The sequence below is a fragment of the Lagenorhynchus albirostris genome, chromosome 16, assembly GCF_949774975.1.
Source record: "Lagenorhynchus albirostris chromosome 16, mLagAlb1.1, whole genome shotgun sequence".
Lineage (NCBI taxonomy): Eukaryota > Metazoa > Chordata > Mammalia > Artiodactyla > Delphinidae > Lagenorhynchus > Lagenorhynchus albirostris.
The window spans coordinates 22948958-22967036 of NC_083110.1; the positions used below are offsets into that span (position 1 = coordinate 22948958).

General features: G+C 47.9%; 1 protein-coding gene across 1 annotated transcript in view; it reads left to right on the forward strand.

The window, feature by feature from the left end:
• The window catches only part of ADAMTS14 (ADAM metallopeptidase with thrombospondin type 1 motif 14), a 129645-nt gene that overhangs the window by 82571 nt on the left and 28995 nt on the right, over positions 1-18079 (forward strand). Inside the window, exons 11-12 of the mRNA XM_060126946.1 lie at positions 16474-16557; positions 17235-17382. Coding sequence (XP_059982929.1) covers positions 16474-16557; positions 17235-17382 — 232 coding nt within the window. The remainder of the gene's footprint in view (positions 1-16473; positions 16558-17234; positions 17383-18079) is intronic.

The window sequence follows — 18079 nt, forward strand, 5'->3', positions numbered from 1 at the left end:
CCCCCAAGAGAGAGAATCGTCAGTGTCAAAGTATCCCTTGTGACCACGTGTGACCCCCGCCCTAAGGTGTAAGCTCCTGAGTTCCCTGGCAGTCCGGTGGTTAGGACTCAGTGCTTTCACTGCCAAGGGCCCAGATTCAATCCCTGGTCGGGGCACTAAGATCCCATAAGCCACGTGGCACGGGCCAAACGAAAAAAAAAAGGTATACACTCCTGTTGCCCCACGCAGGCGAGCCCACCGGGAAGAGAACAGGCCCGGTGCTGGGATTCCCGGCAGGCATTCCTGGCAGGAGAGCGGTGATAACAAGCAACACCCTTCGGGGCTGAAGAGAGCCTGACGGCTCACCAAGGGCTGTTGTATCTGGCTTCTCCCTCGCAGGTGTGGAGGTCAGACTCCTGACTGCTTCTAGGGTGACCTCATGGGCCGCTCCTCAGCCACCGAAGTGGGAGGTATAAGCTTTAAACTAACTATAGCCGTTGCTCTTGGTTGAGCGCAGGCCGTGTACCAGGCCCTGTGCCAAACGCCTGACCTCTGCCTCCCCTGCTGTCCCCAGGCCTCCACAGGCTCAGGGGAGGGTCAGCGCAGGGCGAGATCACGCGCGGAGCACGGGTCTTTCCAGGCCTGCTCACTGCCTCTCTTCACACACAAGCAGGCTGACCTGGGCTGTAACTGCTCCTGCATTTTGGAAATAGGTCGCGGGGGATAAATGCTGAGTATTGTGGACTCATGAAAGGGACTCTGTTGGGCTGGGAGGCCTGGCCCTGAGCACTCTGGAACCAGGCTGCACGAACAGCCCGGGTGTGAGGTGGGCTGAGTGGCCGGGCCCAGGAGGACAGCACGGCCCAGCCTGCAGGCTCTGGGAGCCCCAGGGACAGCCGCACCTGAAGAGGTGTGCTGGTTAGAGGCCGCTTAAAGTGCCGGCCTGTAGCCCACACCAGCCCGTAACTGAACTCGCGGGGAGGGGATGGAGTAGGTGAGCCTGTGGCAGCTGAGAAAGGCACCTGGAGATTCAGCACCCTCCTCACACCACGCAGAGAGCAGCCTCATATTCAAGAGCTCACTGGTGACCTCAAAGGCAGGGCCTGCCAACGTGGCATGTAAGTCAGCATGGCTCCCTGGTGAGGCCTCGGTGTCCCAGCCCAGGGCACAGCAGGGCCCAGCTCTGGCTCCTGCGTGGGTCAGCGCCCGAGGGCCTGGGGAGAGCAGGGACCCCAGGCTGTAGGCAGCAGTATATTGCTGACATACATCCGCACGTGTGCATGCAGGCATGTTTACAGTACATGTGTTTACACATGTGCATATACATATGCCCGCATCTATCCGTGTGACATGGATACATGCACATGTGCACACACAGATGAGTTCAGATGTGTGTGAACACATATTTACTACATTTCATGAAATCTAAGACCCCATCAATCGTCAGATGCTCCGTTATTTCATCGACTCGAGAAAGAGAAAAAATGCTAGTGATTAAATTCTGATATGATGTTTTCTTGTCACTTAGCATGTGTATTTGTACTTATTGGAAGAGCTCTTTAGCCTTGTTTAGGCTTAGATTTTGATCATATATTACTCTTGTATGTACACAGATGTGACCAAGTGGGGAACTAAGGTATTCCCATAACTTCCTCACATTCAGAGTATTACTTGTCCAAATCACTTTCAGCACAGAGTCATCAAAATCTGTGCTTTTCCACACAGTATTGTCCCCTGGGCTATCAAGAGCCTGGGTGATGATGCAGGAACGCTCCTCTCTTCCTCTGGGACGTCATCCAATCCACGGACACCCATTCTGCAGGCTTCCATGCGGTGCCTTCTTGGTCCTTCCTGAAGGTGGCAGTGGAGGTTTTGGGACACCCATGATTCACATTCCTTCCTCAGATAGTCCCTAAACGGTTCATTGCCTGAAATGTTGAGGGATTGCGGTATCCTGTGAAGCCACCAGGAGTAACAAGAGGATCTTGCTTGCACAGGCAGTGGCAACACACCTGAACTGCCACCTGGCCTCCTGCAATCATAAACAAGGGGAAGGAAGAGCGTCTGGCCTCATGGGTGCATTGGAGGGTGCACTGGAGCGCCTGGTCTGCAGAGTCGCCATGTGCCGTGTTGCTAGAAGGGTCAGGGATTGGGGACAGTAGGACTGGCCCCAGAGCCCAGTATTGAGAAAGGGCCAGAGAAGTCATTGGAGCCATTCCCCGACCTTCAAGCAATGCTGCCGCATTCTGTTCAGGTTCAGAGGCACTCAGTGACCAGGGAAGGCACATGAGTGGAGGCTGCGCTTGAACGCCCGCTGTGGTTGCTGTCCCTAGACGAGCGCTTCCATCACTTTGGGCCAGCTTTTCTGGCCATGAAAACAGAGATAACATACCATGCCCCTTGGAGCTCCTTAGAGGAGTGGCTGACTGTAGAGCTGGGGCAGGGACTGCCCAAGATGAGCGTCTTGTAATGTCAGAAAGTAAGGAAGTGCCCCCCCAAGCCCCCCAAGCCAAAAACGATGGGAGTGTGTTAGAAGGACAGGAGCCAACTGGAAGAGCTAAAGCTGGGACAATTTGAGCAATAAAATAAATAATGAGGTATTGGATTATAACCCAGAGTATAAAATAAATATCCACGAGTCCATACTGATAAATGAATGACTGAATACATAAATAACTGGGGAAGAAGAAACAAATCTCTGCAGAAGAATTTCAAATAAATGACGTAGGTCCTTTGCCCTCAAGGAGGTAGACTTTAACTCCCCACTCCTGAAGTGGGGGACTGTGCATAGTGACATCCTTCAAAGAGCAGAGCATGGAAGCCAGGGCCAGGTGGCGGGGGGAGGTAGTCACTTTTCAGTGGAGGAACCTGGCAAGCAGCCTGTCTTGCAGGTGATCAAGGTCAGCATCACCAATGATGTTATGTTGGTAGCACGCACTCCTTTTGTTTTTTTTGGCCACGCCGCGTGGCATGCGGAATCTTAGTTTCCTGACCAGGGGTCGAACCCGCACCCCCTGCAGTGGAAGCGCAGAGTCGTAACCACGGGACCGCCAGGGAAGTCCCATAGCACGCACTCTTGACATGACGTGATGAGGGTGCTCACATCTGTGTGTTTCCTCCCTAAACCCATGACCTCAGTCTAACCATGAGGAAAACATCAGACATACCCAAACTGAAGGACGGCCTGCAAAATACTTCACCAGTATTCCTCGAAACTGTTTAGGTCATCAAAACGCAGGGAGGTCTGAGGGCCACCGGAGAGGATAAACAGCCTGGAGCAGTCGAAGGAGATAGGATAACTAAATGTAATGTGCTGACCCAGATGCGATCTCATAGCCAAAAAGTGGGACAACACCTTTACATTAGGGAAATCTGAAAAAATATGGCCTTTAGTAAGTACTAATGTGTCCGTATTGGTTCATGCATTGTGACAAATGTACCATGGTAAGGGCAGATATTAATAACAGGGAACTCTGTACTATCCTTGCTGCTTTTCTGAAAATCTAAAGCTAAAATGGAAAGTATATTGATTAAAAAGGAAAGAAGGGCAATGACTTCCTTGCGAGCAGGTTTCTGGGAGGATTCTGTGAGGTGATGCTGGGAGGTGATGCTTAGGTGGCAGTAAGTACCCTCTCCTGTTTGAGTGAGGGGCGGGCTGAAGACCCCAGGGCCTGGCTTTCTCCGCACTGCCCCTCCCTGTGGAGCCCTGCTGAACCCGGCTGCCAAGCAGTAGGTGGACATTCTGCTCCGTCGCCCCACAGAAGCAACATTCCCTAGGGAGTGAGGGAACTTGGGGTTGGTGGGGGACCGTTCTCTGCTGGAAGCAAGGAGAAGCCCATCTTGCCTTGGTCCAGAAGAGAAGGCTGCCAGCTGCCCTCGCATGGGCTCCCTGGGGCCTAGCTCTCCCCCGCCAGCCGTGGGCTGAAGCCTGGGCGTTGCTGCTGCAGGTGCCCAGAGATTCTGATCCCCGCTTCGGGCAGGAGAACAGATTCAGAGCTCCCACCCCAGTAGACCCCCCTTCCCCTCTTCCTGCTCCCTGGGCTTGACCACAAGGCCCCCGGGAGGCCTGGCCACACAGGGTTACAGGAGCAGAGGGAAGAGGTTCTTATAGCAATCCCTGCCTGGCCGAGTTGCTGTTCACTGGACATGGAATCCCACTCTCCTCATCTTCTCTTCTAGGCCAGAGAAAGCCCACCCCAGCCAGCCTGCCACAGAAGCTGGTTCTGGAGAGCAGCTGTGTGTAGTGGCTAAGACTCCTAGAGATCTGAGTTCAAATCCCAGCCCTCCCACTTTGCAGCTGGGTAGCCTCGGGCAAGTTACTTAACCTCTCTGAGCCTCGGATTTCTCACATATGAAACAGGAATAGGTCCTCCCTCCATAAGATTGCGTGAGGTTGCATCAAAGCCCTCAGCACAGTGCCTGGTGGATTGTAGGTGTTCAGTGACTAGCAGTCACCCTCCAACCTTAGTGCTCTCTAGCCATCCTCTCGCTTCTGCTCTTTCGTCTCCCCTTGGCCAGAGGGAGTCCTGACCTGTGCTTGTTTTTTTGGTACACAGGCAAGAGCCATCCCAGGCCAATATGTTATGTGGAACTCTAACCTGGGTCGGGGGGGTCTTGGTCTTGACCTTGGCTGAGGTTGGGGGAGCAGGGAGACCAGACACAGTGTTCTTTCCTGCCCCGTGGGTGTGTCTTGCAGCAATCGTGCTTTTTCCCACAACCACGGGAAGCGATTCTTGATCTCCCCTGAGCTGGCGAGCTGGCCTCACCTCTGGCATTTGGGAGACAGCCGTGGCGGGCAGAGGCTGACAGAGCCAGGCCTTGAGTGCACAGCCAGGCTGGAGCCTGTCAGGGAGCAGCTCTGTGTTTATTCCAAAGGACTGGGGTCCTGGGTCTCTCAGGCAGCCTCATCTCCTTGCTGGGGCACCAGTTCAGGGCTGTGGGTGGAACCCACGTGCCCACGGCCTCTGTGGTTCTGCTGGACACGGCAGCCCTGTCCAGCCCCCTCCTTGGCCTGTGCACAGTGTCAGCATAGCTCCAGCTGAATCAAAGCCACTGAGGTCCCCACTCAAGGGCTAATAAGGGTGTGTACAGATGAGCCAGGGCCCCAGAGACAGACCAGACCCCTGGAGTGGCAGGGCCAACCCTACTTTTGGAGGGGCGGAATATGGGAGAAAATTTAACTGCTTCATTTTCATTATCCTTATTTAATATAAGAAGAGACCAGACTATCTCACTGTGGAACCTATCCTGTGCTCCTATCACAGGCTCAAAACTATTCATGCATTCTCGTATTTAGGCTGCCTTCCATCGTCCTTACCTGCAGATCCTTTAGTGGGTCCGTGTACCAGTCGCAGGTTTCTTTCACTCGATAATGTCTTTATTTCATTATGGTTCTTAAAAGACGGTTTGCTGGGTCCAGGATTCTAGGTTGATGGTTTCTCTGTCATGCTGCTTTGATGGTGTTACTTCAGGGTCTCCCTTGTTGCTGTTGAAAACCTACTCCTAACGCAATGGTCCTTCCTTGGTGAGTGATCTGTCTTCTGTCTTGCTGCCTGTAAGACGTTCTCTTTGACTGATGTGAGCTTAGAGAGGAGTCCCTGGGAGTCAGTGGTGACTATCTGTCTCCAGGAATGGAGCCGATGCGCTCAGTGAAACTTCAAGAGGGAGACTTGAGGCCAGTGGGGGAGGTGGACAGGAAGGCCGAATGGGGCTCATGGCACAGAGAGCTTTCTAATGGCCGAGAGTGCCCTGTTGCTGGAGGTGTGCGGGCACGGGCTGGGAAGAAACTCCCCGTCACGTGGGGATTGGCCTCAGTTACCCTGATTGCCAGTGACCTTGGGGCTCTCTTGGTGGCTCCACATGGTTCCCGCGTTCTTCTCTCCTGCATCGAGCCTCTCCCCAACTCCAAAGGGTCAATGACCTTCTCAGTCCAGGATCGTTCTGGCTCCTCCAGTAAGACCTGCCTGACCCTCCTTCCCACAAGCACCCTCTTCCTCTCCCCTGACCCCTGGGGTGGGGCACGGGGGGTCTGCGCCACAGAGATTGATACACCAGTGACCGGAAGCCTGTGGTGTCCAGATTATTTCAGAAGCCTGTGGTGTCTCACGTGGGAGATAAAAAGGTTGTCTTTCTGTCTTTGTAGGGATCTATCTATTTAGCTGATTAAATGTGTTATTTAATGGTGAAAGTGAATAATTGTGTAGCATTGATTATCAAAAGAGTGTTGTGCTTTCTTTCCCTAACCATGAAGGTTGATTTCAAGGTAAATTACTGTGCAAGAAGTGTGTATTTGACTTCTTTTTTATTTCTGTAGAAGAGGCAAAATTAATTTTTAGTATTAATTGCTCAGTATTTGCATCTGGGCCAGTTACCTGGGAGTGGGAGTTGGTGTCAGGAGGCCCCACTCAACCCCCTACTGTACTGGACACTCAGGCTCTGATTCTTCCTCCTGCTCAGAGAGCAGCAGCCCCCTGTCCAGTTCTGTGAGGACCTCCTAACATCCTGGCCTGGAGATGCAGTGTAGGGTAGGGGTCACTGCAGCCCTTGAAGAGTGGGTTTGGCTGGCGGAGTGTGGGACAGAAATGAGTAATGTGGCAGGATTCTGGCAGCAATCTGCCTGGTCCACTTTGGAGACAGAAGAGGGCAGGAAGGCAATGGCCTGGGTACTCTAGATGGCCAGAGGCCCCACAGATGCCCCGCCCATGTACCCAGTGACCGCTTCCTTCCCCTGCCCTGGGGTCACTGGTGGGTTTACACATGTATACGAGATGTACAGACGTGGCTGTGTGGAGCATGCATTGCTTGTGACCCCGTCCTTGGTCTGCACTCTTACAGGGCACCATCAGGGAGGTCTGAGACACTGGCCACACCCTTGTGTAGAAGGAAGGCCATGTACTGGTGTCGGAGGGGCTGAGATGTTGGGCTTATTTGAGTCATCCTACTGCAGATCGAGTGTCGTTTCAGTGGGTCAGCAAAGAGTACTCAGGTTGGAATTCTGTGAGGGAGAAAATGTGTGCGTGTTCTCCTAGGATGAGTCAGGGCAGGCGGGTGGAGAAGGACATCATCTATTTATGCATTTGGCCACTTTGCTCCCATGATGTCTTTGCTCCTGCAGGAGAGGGGAGGAGGGTGGAGGGAGGTGCTCCCACCCATCGGACTTTCCACTGTTATGTGTGATGGGGTTCGTGGGGCCTGCTGTCCCCCAGCAGGCACTGGTCTCTGGTCTCAGTTGGGGTCAGACATGGGTGCCAGGCAGGCCGTTGGGGGAAGCCTGGTGCTGGCTGCTCTGGAGTCTGCACGCTCACGGGTTGGGGCAGCTGCCAGGTGTGGGAGAGTAGGCTGGGGCTCTGTTCTTGTGTCCCAGGAGGGGTGCGTCAGCACAGGAGCAGACCTCTGGTCCCCCAACTGGCCTTCCCCTCCCCATGGGACTCTCATAGGTAGGGTTGGCCACACTGTCCCTCTCCATCGCGTAGACAGCAGTCCCTTTGTGGGTTGTAGGCTGGTTCCTTTGCTCATGAGCTGAAGGGCGTGGAGAGGTGAAATGGTGAGAACAGGGTCATGCACGAATCTCCAACCCCGCTCCCGGGAAGCCATGTGGGCAGGAGTCAGAGGCTGGTTCCACTTCTGCCTCCATCACTGACGGTGCCCGTGGGCCTCTCTGCCTGTGGGGCTCACTCATAATCCCCAGATGTCGAGTTGGCATGAGCATCCACGTGCCAGCCCCACGACAGCCATTATGATCCCCAGTCTACAGAAGCAGAGTTCTGAGGAGTTACCTGACGTGCCCCAAGCCACCCAGCTCCTAAGAGGCAGTGCTGGGGTTTGAACCCAGGACTCTGGCTCCTGGCAGCTACACTGCTGTGTACTGACACTGACTTGCTGACCACGTCATTTCTCCTCCTGGACAAGTCACTTCTCCTAGGGGAGTAGTTACGTAAGTGATGGCCCATCACCTGTAGACATTAGAGGTGATGCTTTTAAATTCACAGAATGATGTTTCAGGAAATAAGAAAAACACAAACAGTATATTCAGCATGATTCCAGTTTTGTAAGATCACACACACACACGCACACGGCAGGAAGCTGTGTTAACCATAGTTATTATATATCTGGCTAATATATAATAGGAGACAACTTTTTTTGCTTTTCATAACTTGGGAGCTTTTTTTTTTTCATTGAAGTATAGTTGATTTACAATGTTGTGTCAATTTCTGCTGCTCAGCAAAGTGATTTAGTATTACATATACACATTCTTTTTTTTTTTTTTTTTACACATTCATTTTTAATATTCTTTCCCATTATGGTTTATCATAGGATACTCAGTATAGTTCTCTGTGCTATGCAGTAGGACCTTGTTGTTTATCCATTCCATATATAATAGCTTACATCTCTAACACCAAGCTCCCAGTTCATCCCTCCCCCAACCCCCTCCCCCTTGGCAACTACAAGTCTGTTCTCTGTATCTGTGAGTCTGTTTCTGTTTTGTAGATAGGTTCATTTGTGTCGTATTTTAGATTCCATATGTAAGTGATATCATATGGTATTTGTCTTTCTCTTTCTGACATACCTCACTTAGTATGGTAATCTCTAGTTGCATTCATGTTGCTGCAAATGGCGTTATTTTGTTCTTTTTTTTAGCTGAGTAGTATTCCCTTGTATACGTACCACATCTTCTTTATCCATTCACGTGTCAATGGACACTTAGTTGTTTCCACATCTTGGCTATTGTGAATAGTGCCTCTGTGAACATAGGGGTGCATGTATCTTTTTGGATTAGAGTTTTGTCTGGAAATATGCCAAGGGGTGAGATTGCTGGATCATATGTAATTCTATTTTTAGTTTTCTGAGGAACCTCCATACTGTTTTCCACAGTGGCTGCACCAACTTACATTCCCACCAACAGTGTAGGAGGGTTCCCTTTTCTCCACACCTCCAACATTTATTGTTTCTAGACTTTTTAATGATGGCCATTCTGACTGGTGTGAAGTGGTACCTCATTGTAGTTTTGAATTGCATTTCTCTAATAATTAGCTATGTTGAGCATGTTTTCATGTGCCTATTGGCTATTTGTATTTCTTCTTTGGAGAAATGTCTATTTAGGTCTTCTGCCCATATTTCTATTGGGTTGTTTGTTTTGTTGTTGTTGAGTTATATGAGCTGTTTGTATATTTTGGAAACTAAGCCCTGTTGGTCATATTGTTTGCAAATATTTTCTCCCATTCTGTAGGTTGTCTTTTCGGTTTTTTTTATGGTTTCCTTTGCTGTGCAAAAGCTTGTAAGTTTGACTAGGTCCCATTTGTTTATTTTTGTTTTTATTTGTATTGCCTGGGGAGACTGACCTAAGAAAAACATTGCTATGATTTATGTTAGAGAATGTTTTGCCTAGGATCTCTTCTAGGAGTTTTATGGCATCATGTCTTATGTTTAAATCTTTAAGCCATTTTGAGTTTATTTTTGTGTATGGTGTGGGGGTGTGTTCTAACTTCATTGATTTACATGCAGCTGTCCAGCTTTCCCAACTCCACTTGCTGAAGAGACTCTTTTTCCCATTGTATATATTCTTGCCTCCTTTGTTGAAGATTAATTGACCATAGGTGTGTGGGTTTATTTCTGGGTTCTCTGTTCTGTTCCACTGATCCATATGTCTGTTTTTGTGCCAATACCATGCTGTTTTGATTACTGTAGCTTTGCAGTATTGTCTGGAGTCTGGGAGGGTTATGCCTTCTGCTTTGTTCTCTTTCTTCAGGATTGCTTTGGCAATTTTGAGTCTTTTATGGTTCCATATAAGTTTTAGGATTATTTGTTCTAGTTCTGTGAAAAATGTCATGTGTAATTTGATAGGAATTGCATTAAAAATCTGTAGATTGCTTTGGCTAGTATGGCCATTTTAACAATATTAATTCTTCCTATACAAGAGCATGGATGTCTTTGCATTTCTTTGAATCATCTTCAGTTTCCTTTATTAATGATTTATAGTTGTCAGCATATAAGTCTTTCACCTCCTTGGTCAGGTTTATTCCTAAGTATTTTATTTTGGGAGTTGTGATTTTGAAAGGTATTGTTTTTTTACATTCCTTTTCTGATATTTCATTGTTAGTGTAAAGAAATGGAACCAATTTCTGTATGTTAATCTTGTATCCTGCTACCTTGCTGAATTCATTTATCAGTTCTAGTAGTTTTTGTGTGGAGTCTTTAGGGTTGTCTCAATATAGAATTACATCATCTGTCTATAATGACAATTTTACCTCTTCCCTTCCAATTTGGATACCTTTTATTTCTTTTTCTTGTCTGATTGCTGTGGCTAGGATTTCCAATACTATGTTGAACAGAAGAGGTGAGAGTGGGCATCCTTGTCTTTTTCCAGATTTTAGTGGGAAGGCTATCATCTTGTCACCATTGAGTATTATATTGGCTGTGGGTTTGTCATAAATAGCTTTTATTATGTTGAGATATGTTCCCTCTGTAGCCACTTTGGTAAGAATTTTTATCATAAATGGATGTTGAATTTTGTCAAATGCTTTTTCTGCATCTATTGAGATGATCATGTGGTTTTTATCTTTTCTTTTGTTTATGTGACGTATCACATTGACTGATTTACATATGTTGAAACCTCCTTGTGAACTTGGGATGAATCACACTTGGTTGTGGTGTGTGATTATTTTTATGTGTTGTTGGATTCGGTTTGCTGATATTTTGTTGAGACTTTTTGCATCTGTATTCACCAACGATATTGGCCTGTGATTTTCTTTTTTGGTGGTGTCTTTGTGTGGTTTTGGTATCAGGGTGATGGTGGCTTCATAGAATGTCTTTGGGTGTGTTCCCTCCTCTTCAATTTTTTGGAAGAGTTTGAGAAGGATCAGTATAAATTCTTTTTTGTATGTTTGGTAGAATTCGCCTATGAAGCCATCTAGTCCTGGACTTCTATTTGTAGGGAATTTTTTTTTTTTTGTGGTACGCGGGCCTCTCACTGTTGTGGCCTCTCCCATTGCAGAGCACAGGCTCTGGACGTGCAGGCTCAGCAGCTATGGCTCATGGGCCCAGCCGCTCCACGGCATGTGGGATCTTCCCGGACCGGGGCACAAACCCTTGTCCCCTGCATCGGCAGGCAGACTCTCAACCACTGCGCCACCAGGGAAGCCCTGTAGGGAATTTTTTAATTACAGATTCTATTTCAGCTCTAGTGATTGGTCTGTTCAAATTATCTGTTTCTTCTTGATTCAGTTTTGGTGAGCTGTATGTTTCTAGATCCTTGTCCATTTCTTCTAGGTTGTCAAATTTGTTGGCATATAAATTTTTGTAGTATTCCCTTAGGGTTTTTTGTATTTCTGTGGTATTCATTGTTATGTCTCCTTTTTCATTTCTTATTTTATTTATTTGGGTTCTCTCTCTTTTCTTCTTGGTGAACCTGACCAGAGGTTTGCCAGTCTTCTTTACCCTTTCAAAGAACCAGCTCTTGGCTTTATTGATTTTTTTCTATTTTTTAAAAAAAATTTAATTTATTTATTTGGTTGTGCTGGGTCTTAGTTGCAGCAGGTGGGTTCCTTAGTTGTGGCTTTCAGGCTCCTTAGTTGCGGCTCGTGGGCTCCTTAGTTGCGGCATGCACGTGGGATCTAGTTTCCTGACCAGGGATCATACCTGGGCCCCCTGCATTGGGAGCGTGGAGTCTTAACCACTGTGCCACCAGGGAAGTCCCTCTATTGTTTTTTAAATCTATTTTATTTATTTCCCCTCTGATCTTTATTATTTCCTTCCTTCTGCTGACTTTAGGTTTTGTTTGTTCTTCTCTTTCTATTTCTTTTTTTTTTAAAATAAATTTATTTATTTTTGGCTGAGTTGGGTCTTTGTTGCTGTGCATGGGCTTTCTCTAGTTGCAGCGAGCGGGGGGAAAAACTCTTTGTTGCGGTGCGCAGTTTTCTCATTACGGTGGCTTCTCTTGCTGTGGAGCATGGACTCTAGGTGTGCAGGCTTCAGTAGTTGTGGCTTATGGGCTCTAGAGTGCAGGCTTAGTAGTTGTGGTGTCCGGGCTTATTTGCTCCGTGGCATGTGGGATCTTCCCAGACCAGGGCTCGAACCCGTGTCCCCTGCATTGGCAGGTGGATTCTTAACTACTGTGCCACCAGGGAAGCCCTCATTCTAATTCTTTTAAGTGGTAGGTTAGGTTGTTTGAGATTTTTCTTGTTTTTTGAGGAAGGCCTGTGTTGCTATGAACTTCCCTCTAAGAACTGCTTTTGCAGCATCCCATAGATTTTGTATGGTTGTGTTTTCATTGTCATTTGTCTCAAGGTGTTTTTTAATTTCCTCTTTGATTTCATCATTGGCCCATTGGTTTTTTAGTAGCATGTTGTTTAGTTTCCATGTAATTTTTTTTTCTCATTTCTTTTTTTGTGGTTGATTTCTAGTTTCATGCTGTTGTGGTCAGAAAAGATGCTTGAGATAATTTCTATATTCTTAAATTTGTTGAGGCTTGTTTTATGCCCTAGTATATGGTCAATCCTAGAGAATGTTCCATGTGCACTTGAAAAGAATGTGTATTCTGGTTATTTTGGATGTAATGTCCTGAAAATATCAGTTAAGTCTTAACTGTTCTGTTGTATCATTTAGGATCTCTGTTGCATTATTGATTGTCTAGAAGATCTGTCCATTGATGTGAGTGTGGTGTTAAAGTCTCCTACTATTATTGTATTCTTGTCAGTTTCCCCCTTTATGTCTATTAGTATTTGTTTTATTTATTTGGGTGCTCCTACATTAGGTGCATTAATGTTGACAAGTGTAAAATCCTCTTCTTGTATTGATCCTTTTATCATTATATAGTGTCCTTCTTTACCTTTCTTTATGGCCTGTGTTTTAAAGTCTATTTTGTCTGATATGAGTACTGTGACCCCCCACTTTCTTTTCATTTCTGTTTGCATGAAATAACCTTTTCCATCCCCTCACTTTCAATCTGTGTGTGTCCTTTGCCCTAAAGTGGGTCTTTTGTAGGTAACATATTGTAGGCTGTTGTTTATTTATTTATTTATTTATTTTATCCAATCTGCCACTCTGTGTCTTTCGATTGGAGCATTTAGTCCATTGACATTTAAGGTACTTATTAATAGATATGTATTTATTGCCATTTTAGCCTTGTTTTCCTGTTGATTTTATATTTCTTCTCTGTCCCTTTCTGTTTCTATTTCCTTTTGTTGTTTGATGATTTTCTTTTGTGTTATGCTTATGTTCTCTTCTTTTTGGTTTTTGTGAATCTCTTGTATGTTTTTGATTTGTGGTTACCCTGCTTTTCAAATATGTTAACCCCATCCTGTTTCTACTTGCCTTAGACTGGTAATCATATAGACTCAAACACATTCTAGGAAATGAAAAAAAATCTACATTTGCTTACTCTCCTCCCCTACTTTTTATGATTTTGATGCCCTTTTACATCTTTGCGTTCATCCTTTTGCTGTTCACTGTGGTTATTATCACTTTCACAGAAATTCTTTGATCTTTTTTTAATCTGTGGACTGGCTTATTTAAGTGATTTGCTTTCCAATTGTGATTTTCTCTTTCCTATATATTCTTCTTTTCTATTTAGAGATGACCTTTCAGCATTTCCTTCAGAGTAGGTTTTGTATTTCTGTATTCTTTTAGTTTTTGCTTGTCTGAGAAATACTTTAACTCTCCTTCTATTCTAAGTGATAATCTTGCTGGGTAGAGTATCCTAGGTTGCAGATTTTTCCCTTTCAGGACTTTGAAAATATCATGCCACTCTTTTCTGGCCTGCAAAGTTTCTGTAGAGAAATCAGCTGATACCCTTATGGGGGTTCCCTTGTAATTAACTCTGTTTTTCTCTTGCTGCCTTTAGAACCCTCTCTTTAACTTTTGTCATTTTTATTATAATACATCTTGGTGTACGTGTGTTTGGCTTTATCTTGTTTGGGACCCTCTGTGCTTCCTGTACCTGGATATCTGTTTACTTCTTTACGTTTGGGAAGTTTGCAGCCATAATTTCTTCAAATACATTTTCGATCCCCTTTTGTCTTTCTTTCCCTTCTGGAATCCCTATTATGTATAGATTGGCACACTTTATAATATCCCATAGGATATTATATTATCCCATAGGATATTATTGCATATCCCATATGCATAGATTGGCACACTTTATATTATTCCCTTATGTTATCCCATAGGCACACTTTATATCATCCCATTAGCACACTTTATATTATCCTATAATATATTATCCCATATAATATCTTATATTGCTTTCATTTGTTTTTCATTTGACTTTCTGTCTGCTCTCCTGATTGGGTGATTTCCATTGTTCTATCTTCCACGGCACTTATTCATTCTTCTGCATAATTTATTCTGCTATTCATTGCCTTTAGTTGCCTTTTTGTCTCGGCAAATGAGTTTTCTAATTTTTCCTGGTTCCCCTTTATAGTTTCTAGTTCCTTTTTACAGTACTCTGCATTTCTGTCGATAGCCTTTCTTAATTCCTTCAGTATTTCCATTATCTCCTTTTTGAAATCGGTGTCTATTACAGTGAAGAGGTCTGTTTCATTGTTTGTTCTTTCAGGGGAATTCCCTTGGTCTTTCAACTGGGAGTGGTTCCTCTGCTTCTTCATTTTACTTATATTTCTCTTAATTCTGTGAGTTTAGGAGAAACAATTATCTACTGTGGTCTCGGAGGGCTATTTATATGTGGGAGTGTCCCTGTGTAGCTTGTGTGGGTTTAATATTTTTGGTGCGAGGGCTGTTTTTCGTGTGGATGCATGTTGCGTCTTTCCTCAGCGTGTGCTGGCCGTTATCCCCTTGATACGGGTGTGCCGATGCAGCGGCTGGTGCCTGGTCGTGGGGTTATTGGCAGTGGTGGCAGCTCATGCGCACACTTGGAGCATGCCGTGGGAGCAGAGGCAGCTCGCCACCGCTCCTGGAGCCCGTGTGGGCAGTGTCCTGCTGCCTGAGAGCTCACACAGGGAAAAACACTGGAATAGCAGGTCCTCCCCTTGCCCGCACACACCGCCCACACAGTGGCGCTTGGCCTCTAAGGCGGCCCAGGCTTCCTCTGTGTACACCCACAGTTGTGGTCGCACCAGACTCCAGCCCCTCAGGGTGTTCCCACGCAGCCCACCCCAGTCCTCTCCCCGGTCTGATCTCTGAAGCCCAAGCTTCCACACCCAGCCCCCGTCCACACTGGTGGCCACGTGTCTCAGGCTGGGGAATGCAGAGCGATGGCCCTGACCATCTGTGCAGGTTTCTTTCCATTCTAGCTGCTGCAGACCTGTCGCTGAGTTCTCCTCCGAGGCTCCGAAGCCCCCCTCTGTCCCTGCTGATCTCCCCACCAGTGAGGGGACTCCCCAGGTGCAGGAACATTTCCTCTTTGACAGCTCCCTCCCAGGGGCACAGGTCCTGTTCTGATTCCATTTTTTTTTCCCCTTTTTTCTTTTGTCCTACCCAGTTGCATGGAGATTTTCTGGCCCTTTCAGAGCTCTGAGCTCTTCTGCTGCGTTCAGTAGATATTCTATGAGAATCATTCCACATGTAGATGTATTTTTGATGTATTTGTGGGAGGAGGTGAGCTTCACGTCTTACTATTCTGCCATCTTGATCGCCTCTGACTTTTTTCTTTTACTTTTTTGGGGTATTTTTCAGAGTTTTTAGAGTGAAATATTTTATATCCAGGAATAAAAGTTATTTAAAACAAAAAAGATGGACTTGTCCAGTGGGACCACTCAGGAGATAGGCATCTTCAGGAGTGGGTGAACTGCCTGTCCTTGGGGGTGGTGTCCATCTGTTATGGACACGGTTCTGGGACTTCCTGAACAGGGGAGTGGCTGGGGGCTGCATTCATCGATGAACTGTGCCATGACCGCCCCAAAGGTCCCTGAGCCTGTGGGAGAAGGGAATACTCCAATGCACTGCTCCTGTCCTCAAACTTGACCATGCCTGAGTATCACTGGGGATCTTGTTCTAACTCAGACTCTGACTCAGGAGGTGGGCCCAAGACTCTGCATTTTTAACGAGCCCCAGGGGATGCTGCTGGTCCAAGGCCCTAGAGCCCTTTCCTCCTGGGTTTGCCCTGGAGGGGGGCCCAGGCACTGCAGAGCCCACGGATGAGTCCAGAGGCGCTTGGAAAGGTACACAGGGCTGTGAGGATGAGTGACCTGAGCTGGGTGACATTTCTGGAAGGACTCTTCAGAGATATAAAAAGACAAGATTCCATCTGAGTTGTTGGGTTTGAGACCAGGTCCCCTCATGCTTTGGCTTCGTGGAAAGAGCTCAGTGTTGGAATTTGGTGGGCCAGGATTTGAAACCCAGTTGTGCATCTTGTTAGCTGTGCGTCCTTGGGCAGGTCATCTTGCCTCCCTCTGCCTCAGTTTCTTCGTCTGAGGATAGGAAAGCCTGCAGATAAAGCCATGGTAAGGGTGAAGTAGGGTAGCGTGTCAGATGCCTGGCATGCGGTGGGCCTTCAATGAACTCTTGCTTCCCCTAACACCACACGCTCATCTCTTCTTGAAGGTGGATGAGATTTACCACGATGAGTCCCTGGGGGTCCACATAAACATCGCCCTTGTCCGCTTGATCATGGTTGGCTACCGACAGGTAAACCCCTGTGTCAACAGGCAGTGTTTGAGGGAGAAGGGGTGGGGGGCCAGAGCATCAGACCAGCTAAGGTATCGGGGAGGGATAACAGCATCTAGGAAACATTTTGTTTCCAAAATTAGAACCCCCAAACCATTAGCGGAGGCATCTGGGGTTGGTAAGCGGGGACTTATGAATTCCCTCCAGTCGGGTAAATGGACAGTCCTCAACCCCTACAGCTGGAGGTCCTGCTCCATGAATCGGTGGGGAAAGTGGGGCTTAGAGGGGGGGCCAGTGACCGAGACAAGTCCTGCTAGGGTTGTGGCCGGGGGTTCTGGGCTCTGTTGCTTGTTTTCCCCCATACGGGAGTAAAAACAGAACTCTCCTCTAGGGGCTGTTGTGGAGATAATGACAGTGACTGCATAGAGGAGATGCTCAGTACAGCACCTGCCTGTGGGTTACTTGAGGAATTAGCAATAATGTGAGTTCTCAGCAGACAGGTGCCCCAGCACAGGGCTTGGCACGGGAACGTTCCCTAAAACGGAACGGGGCTGTGTGCCGGAGCCGGGACAGCAGCGACCTCGGGGCAGGCCCTGCCGTTCTGCGGGCCTCCGTGTCCCCTGCTGCTGGGAGCACAGGGCAGGGTGCCTGCTGCCGTCCGTGGGCTCTGACCGGCACTCTGCTCTCTGGCCCCCCAGTCCCTGAGCCTGATCGAGCGTGGGAACCCTTCTCGCAGCCTGGAGCAGGTGTGTCGCTGGGCGCAGTCTCAGCAGCGCCAGGACCCCGGCCACGCGGAGCACCACGACCACGTCGTCTTCCTCACCCGGCAGGACTTTGGGCCCTCAGGTACGCAAGGTACTGTATTTGCCGTGGCCAGGTGTGTGTAGCTGCAGGGCAGAGGCCAAGGCTGTCTCTGGGGCCAGGTCTTCTGGCAACAAAAAGATCCTTGGGACTTTGGAGACAGGACCTGGCCGGACAGGTAGGCGAGCTTTGGAATGGTTTCTCGGGGGCCAGGGGAAGTGAAGGGGCCCCGCCCTGGTCCCTGCTGCCTTGGTTGAGCCTGCAGGTCGCTGTGAGTCAGGCCCTAGGCCCTGTGATCACCATCCCGGAGCCTGGCTGCTCGAAGACCTCAGTGATCTTCAAGATGCTTCTGCCCACATTGTATCCTTCTGTCCTCACTGCAGGCCGTGGGGCACCTAGGGCGGGGCTGGTGTGGACTTCAGAAAGGATGGCCCTGCTCTACCCGCAGATCCATGCCTCTCCAGCCTAGTGATCCAAACTCATTCATCTCCTGAGATTCTCCCAACTGTGGAATGGGAGAAATAGTAGTATTTGCCTTCCTCCATTCCCGGGCTGCTAAAAGGGCTGAGGGATGCATCCCATGTCTGTGACAGAGGATGGCTGAAAGCGCTCTGCAGACATAGGAAGCTTTGATCACCCCCAGGTTTCTGTATGGGGAAACCAAGGCACAGAGTGGCAACGAGGCTTGCCTAGGCCTCACAGCAGAGAGGAGACAACGCTGAGACTCAGACTGTATCTCCAG